This window comes from Xiphophorus couchianus, chromosome 1 (assembly GCF_001444195.1).
Source record: "Xiphophorus couchianus chromosome 1, X_couchianus-1.0, whole genome shotgun sequence".
Classification (NCBI taxonomy): Eukaryota; Metazoa; Chordata; class Actinopteri; order Cyprinodontiformes; family Poeciliidae; genus Xiphophorus; species Xiphophorus couchianus.
Window position 1 is genome coordinate 2,598,609 of NC_040228.1, and position 20,174 is coordinate 2,618,782.

Genomic DNA, 20,174 nt, shown 5'->3' on the forward strand with positions numbered 1-20,174 from the left:
ATGCCATAAACTCTTTGGTCAACCAGTTCAGTTAGGCACAAGCAGAGGAACTACAATAAATCATAGTGGTGTAGGTGACTGTTTTAATGTTGAAATGAATATAAAGGTGGGTCCACATGAGAGGTGGAGATTTAGGGCCTTTTCACATCTGATAGTCCGGTAGACTTGGTTTGACTGGGGACCAAAATTTCAACATCTTACATTTTCCAATGGTATGGTTCTCTTTCACACTGCACTGTATCAAACGATTCAATCTAATTGAAAAACGTTTTTATCTCCTGGCCTGCGGTGGCACTATAGGGAGAACCACTGAAGGAAACAACATGATAACCTCTGAAGAAGACCAGTTCAACTTCCTTCTTCAAAATGTAAACAATTGGATTGGTGTCAGTCTTCAGCGGCCTTTACTTTTGTCATTGGTAAAATACTACAAACCATTTTTCCCTCTATCGCAAGACATGCATGTTTGTTTTGGTTAAACTTACCCAGAATGCCATGTGCTATAGTCCACTTTCTGTTTGTGGAGTGGTCTGCAAACCAGACTTCACTTCAACCAAACTGAGACTTAGGTTTTTTGGCAGATCAGAGTTCGCTTTTTTTGATCCACATCAGAGTTTGATTGCTCATTCAAACGCCCCCAAACAAACCAGTTTGATTAAAGCGGTCTTAACAGGGCTGGTGTGAATGCACCATAACTCTAATAGAGGTTTTCTAAATATTACATACAAGTCCAAATATAGCTACACTTAACAACACTTCAAGCACACAATAGTTCTCACTATCAATGCATTCTGGTATAATTCTGAACCACTCTGTGTGGCGGCATTTTTAGAGTTCATTTAAATTGGCTCAAATTTGACTTAGTCAAAGTCAGGGAACTTTGAGAATATTTATCTGTTCAAAAATTACCCTTAATATGTGTTTTAATGTTGAAAAACATAACTGTGTCCAACCTTTCTGTTTGTAGTTGTTTATTTTAAGTGAAATTTAAAACATGTTGTGTTTATCCTCTTTTTTTAATCCCTGCACGTTTTGCTTTGTGTCAGTATTGACAGAACGATGCCACCACCATGCTAGACAATTGGTTCAGTTCTTTTGTGTTGGAATGCATAACTTCAAGGGTAACTGTGGTGGCTGTGATCCAATGGCTCAATGTTAGTCTTGTCTGACCATAGAGGTGTCCTTCATACGGCATGTTGGCTGCCAATTACAGTAGGTAAAGCGGGTCAAAGGTGTCAAAACATTGGTGTGCCAACAGTTTTTAGTTTAGAACTAGAATAGAGTCTGGTGGTTCCTTCGCATGCTGACCAATTTCTTTCCTTCAGAAGGTTGACATTTTGGGTCTGATGGTAAAATTTTGTATTTTGACAAGACAAAAATCCTCAACATCAGAAGTGGTTTTAACATGGACAGAATACTGTAAAGAAATATTCTGGGCTGCATTTCAAATTCAGGTTCACCCTGCAGAAAGCAACCAGTTTATATAAACAAATTTACTGAAACCTTTTGATTATTACAAGAAGTCAGTGGACAAGGTGCAACTCTCCAAAGACATCTGATCAAATATCAGCTGGGGTGAATGTACAGTTGGAACCAGAAGTTTACATACTCTGAATAAAGACGCATACAACTTTATTTCCCACTGTTTGAAGTTAGGTCAGACCAAACACCTCTTGTTTTTGGTCAGTTAGAATTACCAAAATAATTTCTGTATACATCTCTGTGAATCTTGAAGGATCTTAATCTCGCCCTACCCTGTTTTTGTGCTTAGATCCGTGCTGGTGGATTCGAATACTCCCCAGGAACTCTTCACATCTACTCGGACAGTCTTCTCACCCTGCCCGCCATCATTGGCATTGGAGGGGGCGGTGGCCTGCTCCTCTTGGTGATTATCGCTGTTTTGATAGCCTACAAGAGGAAGTCGAGGGACGCGGACCGCACCCTGAAGCGCCTCCAGCTCCAGATGGACAACCTGGAGTCACGAGTGGCCCTGGAGTGTAAAGAAGGTGGGTGCTCTTCGAGCAAAGCAAATTCATTGGCAGTGATGCTAATTTAAGTATTTAAGCCTTCCTTGTTGGTAGAATAGAACAATTTTAAAGATAATTTTAAACATGACTTTAATAGATTTGATTTACAGCTAAGTACAGCATTGAGTAGACAGAGACGGTTAGAAAAGTGAATGAATCTGGAGAGAGGTGGAGATGCAATAAATTACTGTTGGATACTGTCATTATCACTACCAGTGTCTTTAGGGTACGCATGCTGAGTTAAAAGCATAAACTGCCAATGTTGAGTTGTGGTGAATAAACCATTTAACTTGTGATTTTCTATAACATTTATACAGCAGGAGTTCAGAGTCACTTGAGTTTTAGACTAGCGGTGTGATTTGTTTAAGTTTTTAATCAAGCTAATTGGAGGGTCTGTAATCGATTAACCGAAATTAATCACATTTAATAAAAATGAGCAACATTTTTCATTCAAAAACCCTTTTTGCAGCTAAATTATTCTAAATTATTATATGAGCTTAACAACAAAGATATTTATTGTCTTTAATCTGTTACTTAGGTTATTCCACAAGAATATTGGTATAAAGTGACTTTATACCCATTTAGCTTTCTAGTGTTTTAGGAACCTCTGATAATTCATGAAACTACTTTGAAAAAAGTCATTCTTTAGAAATCTGGACTGTGGACGCTGACGTTAGCATTGGGGACGTCTGTGCTGCTGCTACATGTTTAGCATCAAAATCCTTTTTTAGTCTCGAATAGCTTTGGTGATAGACTAACTTGCACACAAGAGTAGTCTTCTCTTACATCCCAACAGATCCTTTATGAAGCATAAATAAACTCTCAGTGGGCCGAGAGAAGCAGCTTTGTCATCCATCGCTGTTGTGTGTGGATGTTGCTTGTGTGTCAGATTTATGGGTGTACCAGAAACACGCAAACATGAAGTTCCAGCTCAGTTACATTTTTTTAGCTTTGGTATGTAAAAACATTTTTTTTGATTAATTCTATTAAAAATGTTTAAGACATTAAAAATCCATGTAATTAATTAAAAAATAATATATTAAATTCTCAGCTGTTTAGACATATTACAATATTGTTTAAAAAAATTCATAACAAGCAGATGAAGTGGATTCCCTTTGGGTTTTACATTCTGGTGAAACTGAAACTCATTCCTGGTAAATATTGACATGTTGCTCTGTTAGAGCTCCAAATACCTTTTTTTTTATTGTCATAAAAATTTGGCAATTGGACCATCATTAATAACATCAGTACAGGAGGAAATGTACTTTTTGGCTGTTTATTGAGCGATTTACAGAGTGCATGTAGCAGTCTGGTAGTGAGACTCTAAGACTTTTTGTTCAGAAAACATGCAGTTGTAAAATTGTTATTAGTTTTGGAATTACCATGTCAGCTGTGATCTACCCACATATCATACGATTTCCATAGCACTCTCTGAGAGCCTTAACATCTCTGCCGCTAAAATCTAAATGAGGTTTGGGCATCGGGGGATGTGAAAGTCATTTCAGCGAACGGTCAGATTGTTTGTGAATTTTGTCTCACAGATCTCCACTTTAAAGGAACGTCTTACATCAGGAACGCATCAAAAATGTCACACATACTTCAAAGACATCACAGGACTTGATGTTCCACAAAATCTCCTTCAGTTCCTCATGTTGAGACCCACAGAACATGCTTTTTATAAACACCAGCCTTCCTGGAAAGACGGGGAAAAAAGTCACAGCAGCTTTTTGATTACACGTAAATGTTTTAGATCATCAAACAAATGTTTATATTAAAGATAACCAGAGTAAATTCACAAGGCAGCTTTCAAATTACATTTTATTTATAAATGGAGAAAGCCATCCAACCCAGCCTGGACCTGTATGCAAAAGTAATTGCCCCCTAAACCTAATCACTAGGTCCCCCACGCTGCCACCAGGAGTTTTTCTTAACTGGCAATGAGTCTTGTATAGTGCTCTGAATTTTGACCATATGTTTTTTGCAGATTTGCTTTTTTTCATTCAGAATGGAAAGTTTGTAAGCTTGAACGACCCAATTAAATTCAGCCAAAAGTAGATCACTGAAAACTTGACTTTTATTTTTGCTTTTTTTAAACATTCATAATGCTTTAGATCATTCTCCTGCTGCTTAACTGCAGTGAGGTTGAGCTTACGAACCAGATTTTCTTTATCAGAATTTACTGGTTGAAAGAATTTCTGGTTTCATTGAGAAAAACAAATCATCCGGGTTCTAAAGCAACCTAGTTGCTCCATACCATTACAGTAAACACTACAGAGGTTTTGTTGGTATAAAGTTATTTTTCTGAAAGACTGTGATATCTTTGCGTCAGATGTAACAGGAATCACACTTTCCAAAAATAATATCTACCCAAAGAAAGGTCTTACGGGACTTTAAGATGTTTGTCACTTTGTAGGTGGGCCTTAATTTCATTTTCATTTTAGTGAAAAAAATGAAAATGGTGTGAACGCATCCAAGTTGAGTCATCAACTTTGGATGATGACATCATTTCCTTCATGTCCCTGAAGGAAATTATATCAGCCTTTCTGTAGATGTTATTCTAGCTTCATTTGTGGCCTTCTGCTCGAGTCCTTGATGTAACTTTGGAATAGTTCTGCATTACAGAACCTATGAGGGTTCACCTCTCTTCGTTGTTTTTTCATTTGCAGATAAAAGCTCTGATTAGGGTTGACTGGAGGCCTAGAAGATGAGAAAGCTTTGTAAACCATTAATTCTTGAACCTTCATTAGATTGGTGTGTGATGGGATGCTATGTGGTTAATTATCGAGGGTTAAGGTCATGGGTTTTAGAGAGGCCTTTTAGGTGCGAGTGACTGACTATAAGGCATACTGCTGTAGGTGTTTACAGGTTAATGCCACAAGCACCCAAAGCCATGGCAAAAAAGTTCTAACATGATCACACCTCAGACTTGACAAAGTCATAACTCTTAACAGCAGCCAGACGTGTCAAACAAAAGCTGTCAGAGGTTTTGAGTCAAAGCCCTTTATTTTTCAGAGCAACACTTGCACATAAACTGACAGAGGTGACATTTCCCCAAACGTGTCCTGACCTCGTTGGAGTGCCTCAGTTTAAGATGTCACTCGTGAAAAACATGCAATGTATGAATCAACAGCCAGTTTTGTGCAGGAGATGAAGCATGGCCCTGTTCCCACCCATCCCAAAGCACTCCGCCCCGCCTGCTGCACGCCCATCTGGCCCACAGAGAGGCAGAGGCGCGTGTGGGCGGAGTAGCAGATGAAGTGGGCGGTCCACCATGCGTGTGATAGCTAATGGTGTGTGGGTGTGTGTGTGTGTTTGGTTGTGCTCTAAAAAATCTGCAGAGAGAAGTAGCGGGATGCTTGGTTCAGTCATCCATGTAAAGCAGACATCACAGCAAATACCTTTATTTATAGTCTGCTGTTAATGGATACTTACACATTACAAGTCATGGTGAAGCGATACTTGTGAAACAGCTTACGGTAAAGAAGAAAACTAAATCAAAAGTATTTTTTAAAACAATTTTAGGATTAGACCATTGTGTGCCTAATTTGTGGATACCTGGGCTGTTACCTTTTCACCTAAATTGACCAGGACTTTAACGCTTTAATTGTCATGAATGAATTAAAACATTTTAACGCAATCGATCACTATTTTTTTAATATACAAAGGTTCCAGACAGAACCTTTTGTACTTGTGTGTTTCTGGTACGCCTGTAAATATGACGCACCAGCAGTGTTTTTCCTAAAAACAAAGCTTGGATTTATGGAAAGTTTGGTCTTCAAAAAAGCAAGAACAGTATAACGAGCCAAGTTTAGTTCCTGGCTACCACAACATTAATTAGTTTATAATTATCCAATCAGTCAGATTGGCTATGTTCTTAGAGACACATTTAGCAGTTTTTTTCTTTCTTTTCTACATAATCTGTCTGTGGGTTAAACAAAGGAAATATTAATTTAGACCTTCATGTTTGCTGTTTCCACACTTTTCCTTTTCCTTGTATTCACTTCTTATTCATTGGACAGGTTTTGCTGTTGCTCCCTCTTTTATTATATATTTCTCTAGCAGTTATTCTCTTAAAAAAACAACTTCCGTTCCTCTCAGTAAAATTCCATCTTCAGACTTTTTTCTGTTTGCCACTCTCATGTCTGTAAAATCCTAATCTCGCTCTCCTATTTTATTTTCTGCTTTTTTTACTTCACTCCTTTATCATCTTAGCTTCCTCTCATTTCTTTCGTCTCTCTGGTGGACCAAACAGTCCAATAACAGCTGGAGGAAATTATGCATGAAAACTCATCCGTTGCTCTCTTTAATAATTATCCAGTCATGCAATTAATTGACTTTCCTTTTCAGGAACTTGGTTTTTCTGTCTCTTGCCTTTGCCTCTTCTCTCCACCTGAGCTATCATTTCTTGTTCATTTCAGAGATTTTCGTTTCCCACTTTAATTTTTTCCCTGCCTTTTTTTTTATAGACCTTTGCACAGATTGCTGTTATTGAAAACTGAAGTTAATACAAATATGTTTTGAGAGTAAATAGCTTGCATTATTTACATATGGGGATGAAATTTAACAATTTATAATGTAGTAGACCTCTAGAAGCCAATAGATGTGCATATTTTTGCCACATCTTGCAGTCATGTATTCAAAGATATATTCCTTTGTTAAATACATGACATTCTTTCTTACTCGAACATGTGATATTAACATTTTTCCATGATCTGTCCACTCATTCTTTTATGTTTCTACCTGATTAAGTGTCTATCTGAACCTTGTTCTTCATCTTTGATGACATTCATTTTTTTTATTTGTTTGGTTCTTTTGCTGCCTTTCTTCCTGTGTAGCTACTGTTGACTAATGGCCACAAGTGCCTTTAAAAATATTCTGAGGAAGAGCCAGGTTGGATTGAAATGTCAGTAAATGAGTCATTCTGACTCAAAATCTCTTGTTAGTACCTTTCCTCTTTGTAAGAAGAAATAGGAACAGAAGAAATTCCAACAGGCCAATCTTGTATATAACATTAAGTGATAGCTGCAGTAAAAAATAAAATGGTTTATAATTGTTCTTATGATCTGTGTCTTGTGAAATCACTAACACTCAGAGCTACACAAGTTTATTGTATTGATTTAATGTACAGAATGCAGAGAAATAAGTGATTAGCTTGTAGTTAGCATGAATGCTAAGTATGTGACTGGTCACGACCAAACCAGGAACAAGTCTTCCCTGAAGCACTTTGAGCTCGTTACAGATTTTGAAAGTGTGGATTTTAAGATTTCTAATGATGTCAAACGCATGGAAATAAAAAACAAAAATAAAATGAGCATTTCATCACAGTACATCTACTGATGAAGGAAAACTCAATATGCTAGAGCGACTCATCTTTTCAGCTGTTGGTGTTGAGCAGCTCTACATCACAATTAGATCTACTTTATTATCTTGCAGATGGTGAGTTTCTCCTGAGTAGTTACTGGAGGCAGTGCAGGTACCACCATTGGTACCTTACCAGAGTTTAAGAACAAATAAAGTTACAATGTTAAAACTGAACCTCCAGTACCATCTTTATCCATCAGCCATTTTTTGCTGTGCAGCTTTCGCTGAGCTCCAGACGGACATCCACGAACTGACCCAGGAACTGGACGGCGCAGGGATTCCCTTCTTGGACTATCGCACATACGCAATGAGAGTCCTGTTCCCCGGAATTGAGGATCACCCTGTGCTTAAGGAGATGGAGGTACGGGTCAGTACACCATCAGCCAAATTTCATACTGAAACAAACTAACAATCAACTTAACAGAACCTAAAGCTAGCAGCCAATACTAATCCACTAACACTGCCTCTAAGTGTTTCTGAAGTTGTTTTTAATACTCTTAAAGTGTCCCTCTGGCTTTTCCGCTTAATTCCTCTTTTGCCATCATCCCACGATGGGCTTCATCAAAGGCAGGTTTTTGAAAAAAGTCTGACATGAATAAGAGCCCAAGATGTCGTTTACCTCAAAGCAATCACATAACCTATATTTTACCTACTTTGCCTTTTATGTGTTTATCCCCATCACATTCAATGCAAATAACTTTTCAAGAGCCCTAGTGTCATCTTTAGTAGAGTCTCAGAGGAAAAGTTTCTTCAGGTTTTTTTTTTTTTTAGGTAGAGTTCTAAACTTGTGATTCATTTAAATAAAATCCTATAAAAAATCCCAAGCAAAAAAAATTGCTTAGGGAATATATGAAGGTAGTAGAGAAGGAAATTAAGAGGTTATTAGGACTGCTGCCTGCATTATACATCACTGCTGAGTTTCTAATTGAATTTTTGCATCCACCTTCTGAACACAGCTGAATGACGACGGTGAAGCTGATATCTACAGACTTTTCACCACCCAGAACCAGCAGAAGTAGAATTAATAGTACGTCTCCAAAAACTGCTCTCCCTCAGAGCTAAAAAAGACCAAAGCCAAGTTTGTAATCAGCAGAATCATTAAGATGTAGAATCCGGTCCAGCTCTGTTGGCTTTGATTGGAGCGCTGACTTTTTGGAGTAAAGGAATAATTTGTTTGACCTTTAACAGCTTCATTTAATCACTCTAATCCAGTCAGTAGATTTTCTTTGGAAAGGGAAGCTCTCTGGGTGGTCTTTGAACTGCCATTTTTTACCTTTTCTATTCATTCTTTGTGATTGAGCTTTAGCTTTATTTAAACAAAAAGACCCCCACTGCCCTGAGAGTTTCACTGGTTTTCATTTTAAAACTTTAAACTTTTATACAAATATGTCAGAGTAAGACGGAGGAATTTTGACAGTTTTTGACACCAAATGCAGATGAAATGACATTAAAGAAGAAAAACTGGAATAAACTTGAACACCACGACATCGCACCCACTTAATGACTAATTGTTTTCCAGCATATCTAGAAAATGCAACTAATTTTGTCTCACCGTAAGTAGAATCATAATGAAGTTGATCCAATTTGGTGTATTTGAGGTGAGAAAATGCTAACATTTATTGTTACCCAACAATATTAAACTAACTTCCCAATTAAAGGAAGGGGTCAAGGCCACGTTAGTCTGTTTCCTCATAATTGAACAATTTGATCACATGCTAATCTAATGCTACAGTAGACATATTGTTCCAAAATTACCATTTTCACTGGACAAGCCCCCATTTGTTTTGTTTGATTATGCTGTTGCTTCACTGGGCTTACAACTTCAACTTTATATGTTTCTGTATAATTCATTTGGTCCATATTGTGATCAATATGGTAAGATCACAACTGGATTTTTTTAACCGGTGGCAAAGTGCTGTTAATATACTTGGTATGTGTAGAATACTCCTCAACAGGCACATCAGCTGCACACACACCTAGAGCAGTTTGACAGGATTTTGTGGTTGTGGTCTACATAGTCGTAGAAATGTCCTCTTACTGGTCACTTCACTATCATCTCCGAAAAGTTTGAATACGAAGCATACAAAAGAATGAATTGCTAAAAAGGCAAAAATGTCCTACTCTCCTTTTCTTACCCGTACTCTTCACTGCAGGTGGGTGCTTTCTCAGTCTGGTGAGCTATAAAGTCTCAGTTTATTTATTCACATGAGCCAGTCAAAGACACCTCTCAAATGCTTCAATTCTTTACTACTTATGAGTGTTATTAGTCAAAAGTAAGAGAAACTGTACAAAACCAAATTACAGCCTTCGAAACAGATCAAGATGTCAACCACAGACATGATCGGCCATTAACCAAAGTCCCTAAAGCATGAGTGCACCTTTTAATTTAAAGGTCAGGTAGGCATTGAGTAAAAGGGTGCTCCCTTGTTTTATTGCTGCGTCTAGACTTTATTTTTTGTCCCTCTGTATTTCCCCCCAGGCTTGACCGTATAATCCAATGGCCTGGGTAAACCAGTGCTCTTCTCTTTATTGCTCTGTGTGGCTGCTCTCTATCCTAAGCTGAGCGGACAAACCGCACACATTGACAGGAGACCCAGATTTGTCCTCACATACTGTATGTGGACATAAAGCTGGAATCAGCCTTAAAATCAGGTGAAAACTCAGTGCAGTATGTACACGCATCCCTCTTCTACCTTTACCTTATCTCAGTCTTTTTTTTTTCTTTACTCTCAGACCCATCACTCTCAGCTTCCCTCCTCCCCCCTGGAGGCCCTGGGAATCTCATTTAGCACTTTACAGAGAGGTCCAGACACTTTATTATGGCATGTCTGAAGAGAAGAGGAACAGAAAGCACAAGTGGGGGGAAAAATGAATGAAAAGGGAATAAGTGTTAGGGTGTGTCAAAGTTAAAAAGATACTCACCAACGAAGGATTGGATCAATTCAATATGAGAGTCGAAGGATGTATAAAAAATGAGAGTGAGAGGGAGAATTAGAGCAGTGAAGGAGGGCATCTTCATGGAGTTTAGTGTGTTGTTGATAAGTAGTGACAGGTGCCAGCCAGGGGAACAAGCAGGGTGCACCTCTGTCACCAACTCTGACACACATATAATCCTGCCATGCCCTGATGTGCCTTCCTGTTTACACTGCTCTCAATTTCCTGCTTTTCTCTGAGTTTGACAGAAATGCTTTTCAGGTGGAGACTAGGCCAGATAGACACTTGGAGATAGTTCAGCATTTTTTTGAAATGAGGTTTGTCTTTAGGGCTGTAGATTGTACCTATGCTTCCAATTGCCATGCAAATGTTGAGCCTATGTTTCAAAATGTCACAAAAAATAAGGTGCAAGTTTAGCTTGATTTCCTCGACTGGTTTGGAGCGAATGACCCTGGCTATGCAAAGCGTGTCACTTTTTCATTATGTCAAATGTTGACGCTGTATGTAATTGTAATAAAACAAGATGTAGAGGTTGCCTAGACCACAAATCTCATAAAAATGAAGAGAGACTTCTGACCGGGAGGTTTGGACTTACACATTTTTCAGTTTCTGGTCAGGCATTGACACAACAGTAGATGGGAGCATTCCACCGTTTCCGTCCCAGTCAAGAGTGCCTCTTGCTGGCCACCCCAGGCAGACCGCCCTGCCCTCCATTCTGGAGGTTTGGACTGTGGCCAGTTTGCTGCGTCAGAACTTATTCAGCAAATGTTTCCATTTCCCTCTTTGGTGTGTTAACTCTTTTTCAGAAAAGCCAAAAACCACCTCAAGCAAATATAAAAACGTTTTTCCGAAATTGAAGTCGTTTTGAATTTTCTCATTTCCTTCAACGTTTTCTAATGTGATGATTCAAAATACGCCTTTAAAAAAATGTTAATGGAAATTCACCTGCTGTAAATCTGGAGGCCATCTGTTGAGGATGGTGCATTAAAAACAATCTGACCATCCAGTCCAGTTGCATCTGGTCAGTGGATGACTTTCCGAGTCTGACGTGGTCTGTTCAGGCATTCAGATGCAGCAGCTTGAAAGAGACTTATGCTGCCTTTGTCCTTTCTGTCAGTCCATGGCTGTCATGACCTCACATGCTCTTTATTTATTGCACTTGAGTTGCTATTCTATGAACCTCACCTCTGTGCCCAGACCCGTGTTTAATGCCACCTAACCTGAAGTACCCCCACACCTCAGACCTTCATCCGACGAATACCTTGAGAAATTTTAGTAGCCCTGCTAACTGAGTTTAACAGATTCATTTTAGGGAATTGTACCTTGTAGTTGCATTTAACTACAATTAATTGTTTGTTAAATTGGATATTACTGTTATGAATCAGACATGTTTGATGTTGAAATGAGAGCTTAGATTGAGCCAACCTACTGTAGGCCTGCCACTGATCTTGACTAACATATGGAGAAAGGAACCCTGGAGAACCTTGAAGAACCCTTTCCATATTGCTTACTGTCTGTTCAACTTCAAATCTATTAGAACTCGTACTGAAAGATTTATGAACAGTTTTTACTGCAGAAAACTCACCTAAAAATAATGTGCAACAATTATTTTGCACAATACAAATGAGGACTATAAGCATTTGTTGACACTAACTTTTAAATAAATTAATGATGATTCAATTAGGAGAATAAACAGTTTAGCGTTTCCTCTCTGATACAATGACAAATCTGAATATGCATTTATCTACTGATGAAACTCTCCATGGTTTACATCCAGTAATATGTTGAAGCCCACTTCAACACAAAGCTTCCTTTGTTAAAGGTGCTGATTATCAGTTGGTAAAACAAATCTCACTTCTCTTGGTTTGTCTTCCCGTTTAGCTGAAGCTAACGCCCGGTCCCAGACAGAAGACTGCCATCCTAAAACTTTAGCTTACAAAACGTCATGCTGGTCTATGAAACATAGACCAGCATGAGCCAAATGCTCATGCTGGTCAGAAAGTATAGCTAATAGGTGTTAAATCACTACTGACCTTCCTGTGTGTAAAATGATGTTGATCTGTATCTGATAAAAAAGCCTTTTTTCCTTATTTTCACATTACTTTATAGGAAGCTGTGTATTCTTACAGGAAGCTCTTTGATAGCCCCTGTTTAAAACAATCAATGTTGGTGAACCATATGCCATTGAATCTATAAATGCCATTGCAGTATGATGGTTCATAAAAAAGATGTTTGCATAAACTGATGACTGCAACTGATTCAAAATGGTACAAATTCACTTTGGTCTGTGCTAACTAGCAGCTTGGTACCTGCTAGTTATAATTTATGTTAATAGTAAATGTGGATGCTAAAAGAGTGTTTTGTGAACTCTGCTTCAAAAGTCGTAAACTATCCCTTTAAGCTTTAAAACTTTAAACGTTTTATTAAAGGTCCTCCAGCTAAACAACTGAGTCAAAATTAAACTTGATCTGATCAAATTTAAAATGAAACCCGTTCAGTACATTATAGGCAGACACGCAGACAGGCCAGATGGTTTAAATGCACGTGGCTCTCTGGCAAAGGCGACAATTAAAAATTCTTGTTTCATTGATTTTTCAACTGGAGAAAGGTTCAAGGCTTTCGCCCCCCTGATGCCAAGCAGACAATCGTGTTAGATTGTCTGCTGAAATCGTTTGACATCAAACACATCACACAGCAGCACAGCAGGAGGAGGAGAAGCCAATCAGCCTCACATTGGTGTTTAACAAGACAGTATTGGGTCTCTGCCCAAGCTAAAGAAATGTCTGGTTTCTGATGTTTGTTTGCATGTGTTAGTCTTTCTCTAGTTAGCCTTTCCCTGCCTGTTATCACAAATGCTTGATGGAAGTTTTGCCACTATGGATGTCAGGACTAGTTATAAGGTTTAAGGTTAATATCATCTTCATATCAGCTCAGGTTGGTTAGGATCAATTTGTTTCCCCTTAATAAATTAATTCATCATTTTAAGATTTCCACTTTAACTCCAGTTATCCAGGTTATCAAAATGTGCTTGATGTGTGGAAAATTAAACCAAAAATAACAAAACAGCAAAAGACAAAAGCTGAAGATTTTGGCAAGAGAGCAAACACTTTTTTATGGTATTATACCAACAGGTTAGAAATAGACTCTCACACTGAGATTGATTCAAAAGGAGCTCAGACATGAAATGGACCAGGAGGTTTGAATCTTTAAAGGCCTGGGCCGTCTAATCGGCCTAATAAAAGAACGGGAGCAGGTTTATAGGTGGAAAATGTCATTTAACTTCCATTAGACGCTGTTGTCATGCTGTCCATCTGTCACTGCGCTTTTATTCAGGTCCAAGCCAACGTTGAGAAGGCACTCACACTGTTTGGCCAGCTGTTGACCAAGAAGCACTTCCTGCTGACATTCATACGGACACTTGAGGCTCAAAGGTCTTTTTTTCATTGGTTTAATTGATATAAATAATGTGTTGTGTATTTTTATGAATGTAAATGAATTTAACAGATTCTTTTTAGGGTATTAAAGCTTGTAGTTGCATATTTAATTGCTTGTTACATTAGATATTACTGTTATTAAGAAAAAGCCCTACAACATTATAAACAGTAATGGTTGTGTTTGGTCATAAATTAGACCACAAAAGACTAAATTTATGATGAAAAAAGTTGCACACATTAACAATTCAGCAATGCTAAATTAGCTGGAAAATCCCTCTTTGTTCACAGTTTAATTAAGATTAAATAGGCATTAATATTTAAAACAAAACCTTTAGATTAATTGTGCACTTTTAAATTTATAAGAAAGCTTCCAGTGGGAGACAACAAAAGGCCGTTAAAAGCATGTGGGCTGTTGTGATGCGTTGCCAGGTCGTTTTCGATGCGGGATCGAGGCAACGTGGCATCTCTGATCATGACGGCCCTGCAGGGGGAGATGGAGTACGCCACAGGGGTCCTGAAACAACTGCTGTCTGATCTGATAGACAGAAACCTGGAGAGCAAAAATCACCCCAAACTGCTGCTAAGGAGGTGAGAAAGGAGATGGCTTAAACTACACTGGTTTACTTTCCTTCTGTACAAGTTTTACTGGCAAAATTTTCATAGGACGTCAGTTTGATTGGATTTTATTAAAAGTATTGCTAGAATCATCTCTTCGGTTTAAATGAGTATGTCTTTAATTTCAAAGTTTTTTAGAGACTTTTTAGCAAATATTTTTTGGCTCATAAACATTTTAACTGCAAACACAAACACTTAATATATTCAGTTTAAAATGTAAAGAAAAATGCATGAACTTTAAAGTTCCTCCCTTAACACCACTGGCCCTGCTGGGGAAAAACAGACACTCTGCGGCTTTAAGGATGTTCAGGACAATGACATAATAAAATGCCACACAAATTAAACAAAAATAATACTTTCTGTTTACTGGCATATCATGATGAATTTGCAGGTAATTTCTTAGATCACATTTTACCTTTCCAACCTTGCATTGCCTTTTGTATTGTGTAGTTATTTGTTGTGATTTTCTTTTACTTAAAAATAATTATTTTATAAAAACCATTCAGAATGCTTTTCATTATCATATCTGGAAACTCACCAACGCTGTTGTGTATATCCAGAAACAAAACCTTGGTCTTATCATTTCTTGTTTTGCTCTTGCCTTTCATGTTAGAACGGAGTCTGTTGCTGAAAAGATGCTAACCAACTGGTTTACTTTCCTCCTGTACAAGTTCCTCAAGGTGAGACATTAATTTTTTATCATAATTGAGTATATTCCTTTAACCATATCATCTAATCTTATTTATATGGTTTATTTTTCAGACAGCCTAATGTTAGCTTGGCCACCTTGACTTAATGCACAGTTTCCAGATAGAATGGCAGAAAGAAAATGTTTTTCATAGGTAGATGAAGGCTTTGTCTACCCTGTGTACTTCATAAACAGTGAAAAAGCTGTTAAAGAAATACATTTTTGGCTGCTTCTTTATGTCTGTGTCATGTGACCCGCTCAGCCAGGGCTCAGTTTCCCCTCAGGCTGACAGCTGTGTGGGAGAAACCTTGAGCTCTGCCATGACACTAGAGGTTAAAAAGTATGATATTCAAAACAAAGCAGCGAGTTTATGAAACAGGTAAACAAATTTTCTTCCGAGTTTTATCCTCTCGTATGATTCACTAGAACAGCAAATAAACATTTGACAAGCGGGATCATCAAAGAGTCATATCACAACACAGAAGTCGCAATCTAGTGTTAGCATGCTACTGCAGAAAACGTCACACACAAATATCAGCAGAAGTGACACGTAGATCTACTGAATAGTTTGTAGCTATACTGGATGGAAGCAACAAACCCAGGAGAGTTTTAGTTGAATTTTGTCCGAACATTTCAGCATCTTTCTGAAACCAAGCTAGCACTCATGTTCAAGCAGAGAAGACTGCTGCAAAAACTATGTGGACAAAACACTGAGAAGAGAGAAAAGAATTTTTTTAAATTCTATGAAATTGAAGTTTTTATCTGAGGATATTTTAACTCTTAAATCCATGTACTGTTATTCTTTATCTGTATAAAAACTACTTTGAAAAAACACAAAATGCCTATTAGATTTTAAGAGATTAGCAAAAGCGTGAATTAGCATAAATATATTTTTCTTCAGCTTGGTGTTGGTGCAGTAACTAGCACTGTTGCCATGCAGCAAAAAGCCTGGGGACGTTTGCCATAGAGTTTGCATGTTCTCCATGTGTATGTTTGGGGTCTTTCCAGGTACCCCACACATACACTGAGACTTTAACTTAAAACCATGAGTTAAATCATGGTTTAAAGTCCAAAACCATGACTTAAAGGAACAGTATGTAACTTTTAAAAAATATTATTTGTACATGTTAAGAGTAAAGGATCAATCTCCTTTACTACTACTGCCGTTCGAAGACGTACATCGCTCCTGGTCAAAAATAACCAATCAGAACCAGGAGGAGGGTCTTAGCGATGTCATCACTCTTGTGTTCATGCTGCTAAATGTGCTGAAGGCGGAGAAACAACTTACAGTTTCAGGAAAACTGTTTTTCCGCCATCATTGGTGTCCATGCTAATTAGCGTTGACATTCATGGCAAACTCTGTTGCTGTGAAGCAGCTGGAGGTGGGGAGCATTGCATACATGAGGATTACTTTGTGCTAAGACCCTCCTCCTGGCTCTGATTGGTTGTTTTTGACTCAGCAGTGTATTTAATCAGATGAGAGCAGGTCCACATAGAGAAGGCAGAGGAGCACAATTAGGCTTGTGGGTGTGTGTGTGTGTGTGTACGGGGCCGTGCGTGTGGGGGTGTGCAGGAACAGATGAATATTTTATCTTTTAACTGCTATGACTACATTGATATCCTCATGGACTTGCATGTAAGTGTTTTTCAGGGCAACAGTTAAAGAGTTAACTAAATTTGTACAAATTTCCTGTCTAACTATTCAGTTAGACAGTTTTTTAGATGAGAGGATGCATAGATTTTGTAATACTTGGTATTCAGAAAAAAATGGGATACAATACAATAAACAGTACTCCACTTTAGGTAGAATGTTTTGTTTTTGCCAAGAGACAATCCCGTCTTTCCTAACTTTGCCCCCTTGTCTCACACATCCTCTTCACTGATCTTTGTTTTTTTTTTTTTTTTTTTAGCTCACATCTTCTCCTCCTCTGATCTCTCTTTCATCTCTGTCTTTCTTTTGTCATTATTGAGCTGTCAGTCTCGTCTCTCCCTTAAGGTCATTTGCCTCTCCAGAGGGTGTGGGATGTGGCGCACTGCTGTCCTCCTGCCTTCATCTTTGTCTTCTCTCTTTCCTTGTGCCTTGATTGAAAAAAAAACTTCAATAAAAACACAGCCAGGATAAGGATTTTTTTTTTTCAGATATTTTCAAAATCTGAAGAGAACATTGAATTTCATACATTTTTTTAAAAAAAGACTTGTTTTGAAAAGATTGAAACATTTACATGAAGGTAATTCTGTGTTTTAAAACACATGATAATTGGAACCTAAATGTCTCCACATATTTTTATGTCTTCTAAATAACAAGTAATCAAACTTCTGGCATATTTCCATTCATTTAACACTAACATTCCAAATATGTAAATCTTAACGTAAAAATCTCTTTTTAATAAGAGCAGTTGCTGTAACCTTGAAAATTTACCACTGACATGTTTAAGGAAGCTTGATAAAAGCCAGGCGCTGTGCAGGCCAAAGCTACGTGTTGTGGAGGAGCTGCCAGCGAATGCAGAAGCGTAACACCCCGGTGTCTTCAGCATATGCCTGCTTAATTGGCCCTGATGTTAACGAGCTTCTTGAAGCTCATGTAGATGGAACGAGGGAGGGAGGAGGCCGAGGACAAGAAAAGGTTGAAGGTGGGCACCGCTGCTGGTGGTTAGAGGAAAGATGAATTTGAGAGGGCATCGTCATCAGGCGTTAGGGAAACAGGAAAAGGGAATTGAGGAAGGAGAGAAAGGCAGCAGATCTGACCGGACTGGACTTAGAAATGACAAGTGTTTGATCATTAAAGTTTGTTTTTGAAATAGTTGCCATTTATATGTAAATGACTTATGAAAGTTTTCTTTCTAGAAGAATTCTCAACCCTTTTTTTACATTTTGTGAAATTAGGACATTTTTGAATGTATTTTATAGGGATTTTATGTGACAGACAAACACAGAATAACGTAAAACTGAGACGTAAAAGGAAAATAATAAATGTTTTCCAACATTTTTCTAAATCTGGAAAGTGTGGCATGCATTTCACATTTAGCTATCTTTAACCTGATACCCCTAAATAAAATCCAGTGCAACCTCAGCTTGTCACAGTAAGCAACAAATTCATTAATCACATGACAAATTAAAACAAGCTAGATAATTTCCATTTGGCTAATTTCTTTTTTAAAATTTTGTTTACAGAGACTTCAGTGTTCATTTTATTTGTTGTTTTAGTTTTTTTTTGTTTGTTTGTTTGTTTATTTATTTTGGAAATATAAAATGTATTCCAGTTCCAGTGTCAAATGTTTGTTAGGAATTAAAGTGTATTGATCTTTAAGAAGGTGTAGTTGCATTTTTATGCTATTACCAAGATATTATTTGAAAATGGTCTCAAAACAACATTATTGTTTAGCACAATAACTTTTTTTTTATTTCAAACAGACAAAAAGTAAAAACAATAAACAATTAAAACAAATTATCACGCCATATTGACATGTAATTTTACATTAAATGTTTGAAAAGGAGCAGGCAGAAAATACAAGATCTTATGATTTCCTCATGGCTAATAAAGTCAGCATAGAGTTATAAATAGATTTGCAACTGGAGTAGGGTTGCATTTTATTTTCATTTTTAAAAGTAAAGTGAATACAAGAGATGAAGAAGTGGACAACAAAAATGGAAGGACAATAGGACATTGTGAACTGATGTTAAAGGGGGAAAAGTGGAAATGTGTGTGTTTTAGAAAAGAAGCAAGTTATCGAAGAAGCTTGAAGGTGAGATGGAGAAATTTGTACTTTCCCTCCTTGTTCTCATCCGAAGCAAAACACACACACACGCACGCAGCCAATCTGAAGTATCTCCCCGAGCAGTGCACAGTCAGTCATTAAACTCTTGTCAGGATGAGTATCGGCCGTGATGTGTCCTCCTTCTTCCATCTAAACTGCTGCTCCATCAGCTGGGGGACCTTTCCTCAGGCAGAAGTGATGACTAACGACACCATTGATTAACAAGTGTCTCTGATGGAGGGAGGAGGGTACGAAGTATACTTACAGTGTAACATCTGTGTCTGCTAGCAAACGTTCAACAGCTTTTAGTGAAGTCCAGAGGGAACAAAGTTTACGTAACACAACTTTATCATTTACATTTCAAGGCAAAGTCAAATGCAAAACCTTTTCAAGGAGTTGTGGTTAATTTAGGACAGGAAACACAACTATTCAAGATTCCCTTTGAACAACAGCAGTCCTGGGTCATCTCTTATGGTTGGACCGCACAAGTTTTCTATTAGATTTAGGTTGGGAGTCTGAGGTTGTAGTAGAACAGGGCGTCCGTGCATCCTGAAGTCCTAATGAATATCCTAATATTCATTAGGATAAAGGTAAGTTGGCCTTAAATACATTAATCAGGTCTTAAATTTTGTAGTGCCAAGACTATTTAATCTCCTATATTTTATGCAATTTATTTTTCTCATTTATTATTAATTAGATATTCCTAAAACAGCAGTTACCTCTTGACCTCATGATTCAAACACAGACGGACAAAATTAAAAACAAGTTTTGCTCCTTTTATTCCAGGACATTCCAAGTACTCCAGCAAACTGTTTACCTTAAGCATGTTTTTTCCCTTTTGTCCTGAATTCCGGATTTTATTTCCCTTCCCTAGAAAGTCTAGAAATGATTCCAGCTTGAGGAAAATCCCAGTCTGCCTGAGCTGCAGATAACTCTGATACCCTTGTGCCTCCTCCCTCACCAGGAGTGCGCCGGCGAGCCTCTGTTCATGCTGTACTGTGCCATCAAGCAGCAGATGGAGAAGGGACCCATTGACGCCATCACAGGAGAAGCCCGCTACTCCCTCAGCGAGGACAAACTCATCAGGCAACAGATTGACTACAAAACATTGGTCAGTAAACTTCCTGCGTCTTGGGACCTGTTTGGTCTCAGTCACTTGACGGGTTACTGAGCTGTAGTCACACTAATCAGCTGTCTGACTGCAGAAGACTGCTTCCCTGATTAGTGAGGAGTATGCTCAGCTTCCCTCCATGGTAAACGTGGCACTTCAGCACCAGTGCTGTTTGGTGTGGGGATGTGATCTGGCTATGAAGTGACTCATCATCTGCCCAGTGCTAACTATGTTGTCTATCAAAACAAA

At 38.1% G+C, this 20,174-nt stretch overlaps 1 protein-coding gene across 2 annotated transcripts in view; it reads left to right on the forward strand.

The window, feature by feature from the left end:
- Positions 1 to 20,174, forward strand: part of LOC114144895 (plexin-A1-like) — a 286,607-nt gene that overhangs the window by 249,471 nt on the left and 16,962 nt on the right. The window contains exons 20-25 of one of the 2 annotated variants that reach the window (XM_028018126.1): positions 1,772 to 2,006; positions 7,607 to 7,755; positions 13,656 to 13,753; positions 14,186 to 14,344; positions 14,985 to 15,051; positions 19,779 to 19,925. In XM_028018126.1, the coding sequence (XP_027873927.1) occupies positions 1,772 to 2,006; positions 7,607 to 7,755; positions 13,656 to 13,753; positions 14,186 to 14,344; positions 14,985 to 15,051; positions 19,779 to 19,925 (855 nt within the window). The remainder of the gene's footprint in view (positions 1 to 1,771; positions 2,007 to 7,606; positions 7,756 to 13,655; positions 13,754 to 14,185; positions 14,345 to 14,984; positions 15,052 to 19,778; positions 19,926 to 20,174) is intronic. The other variant, XM_028018134.1, reaches the window with a different exon arrangement.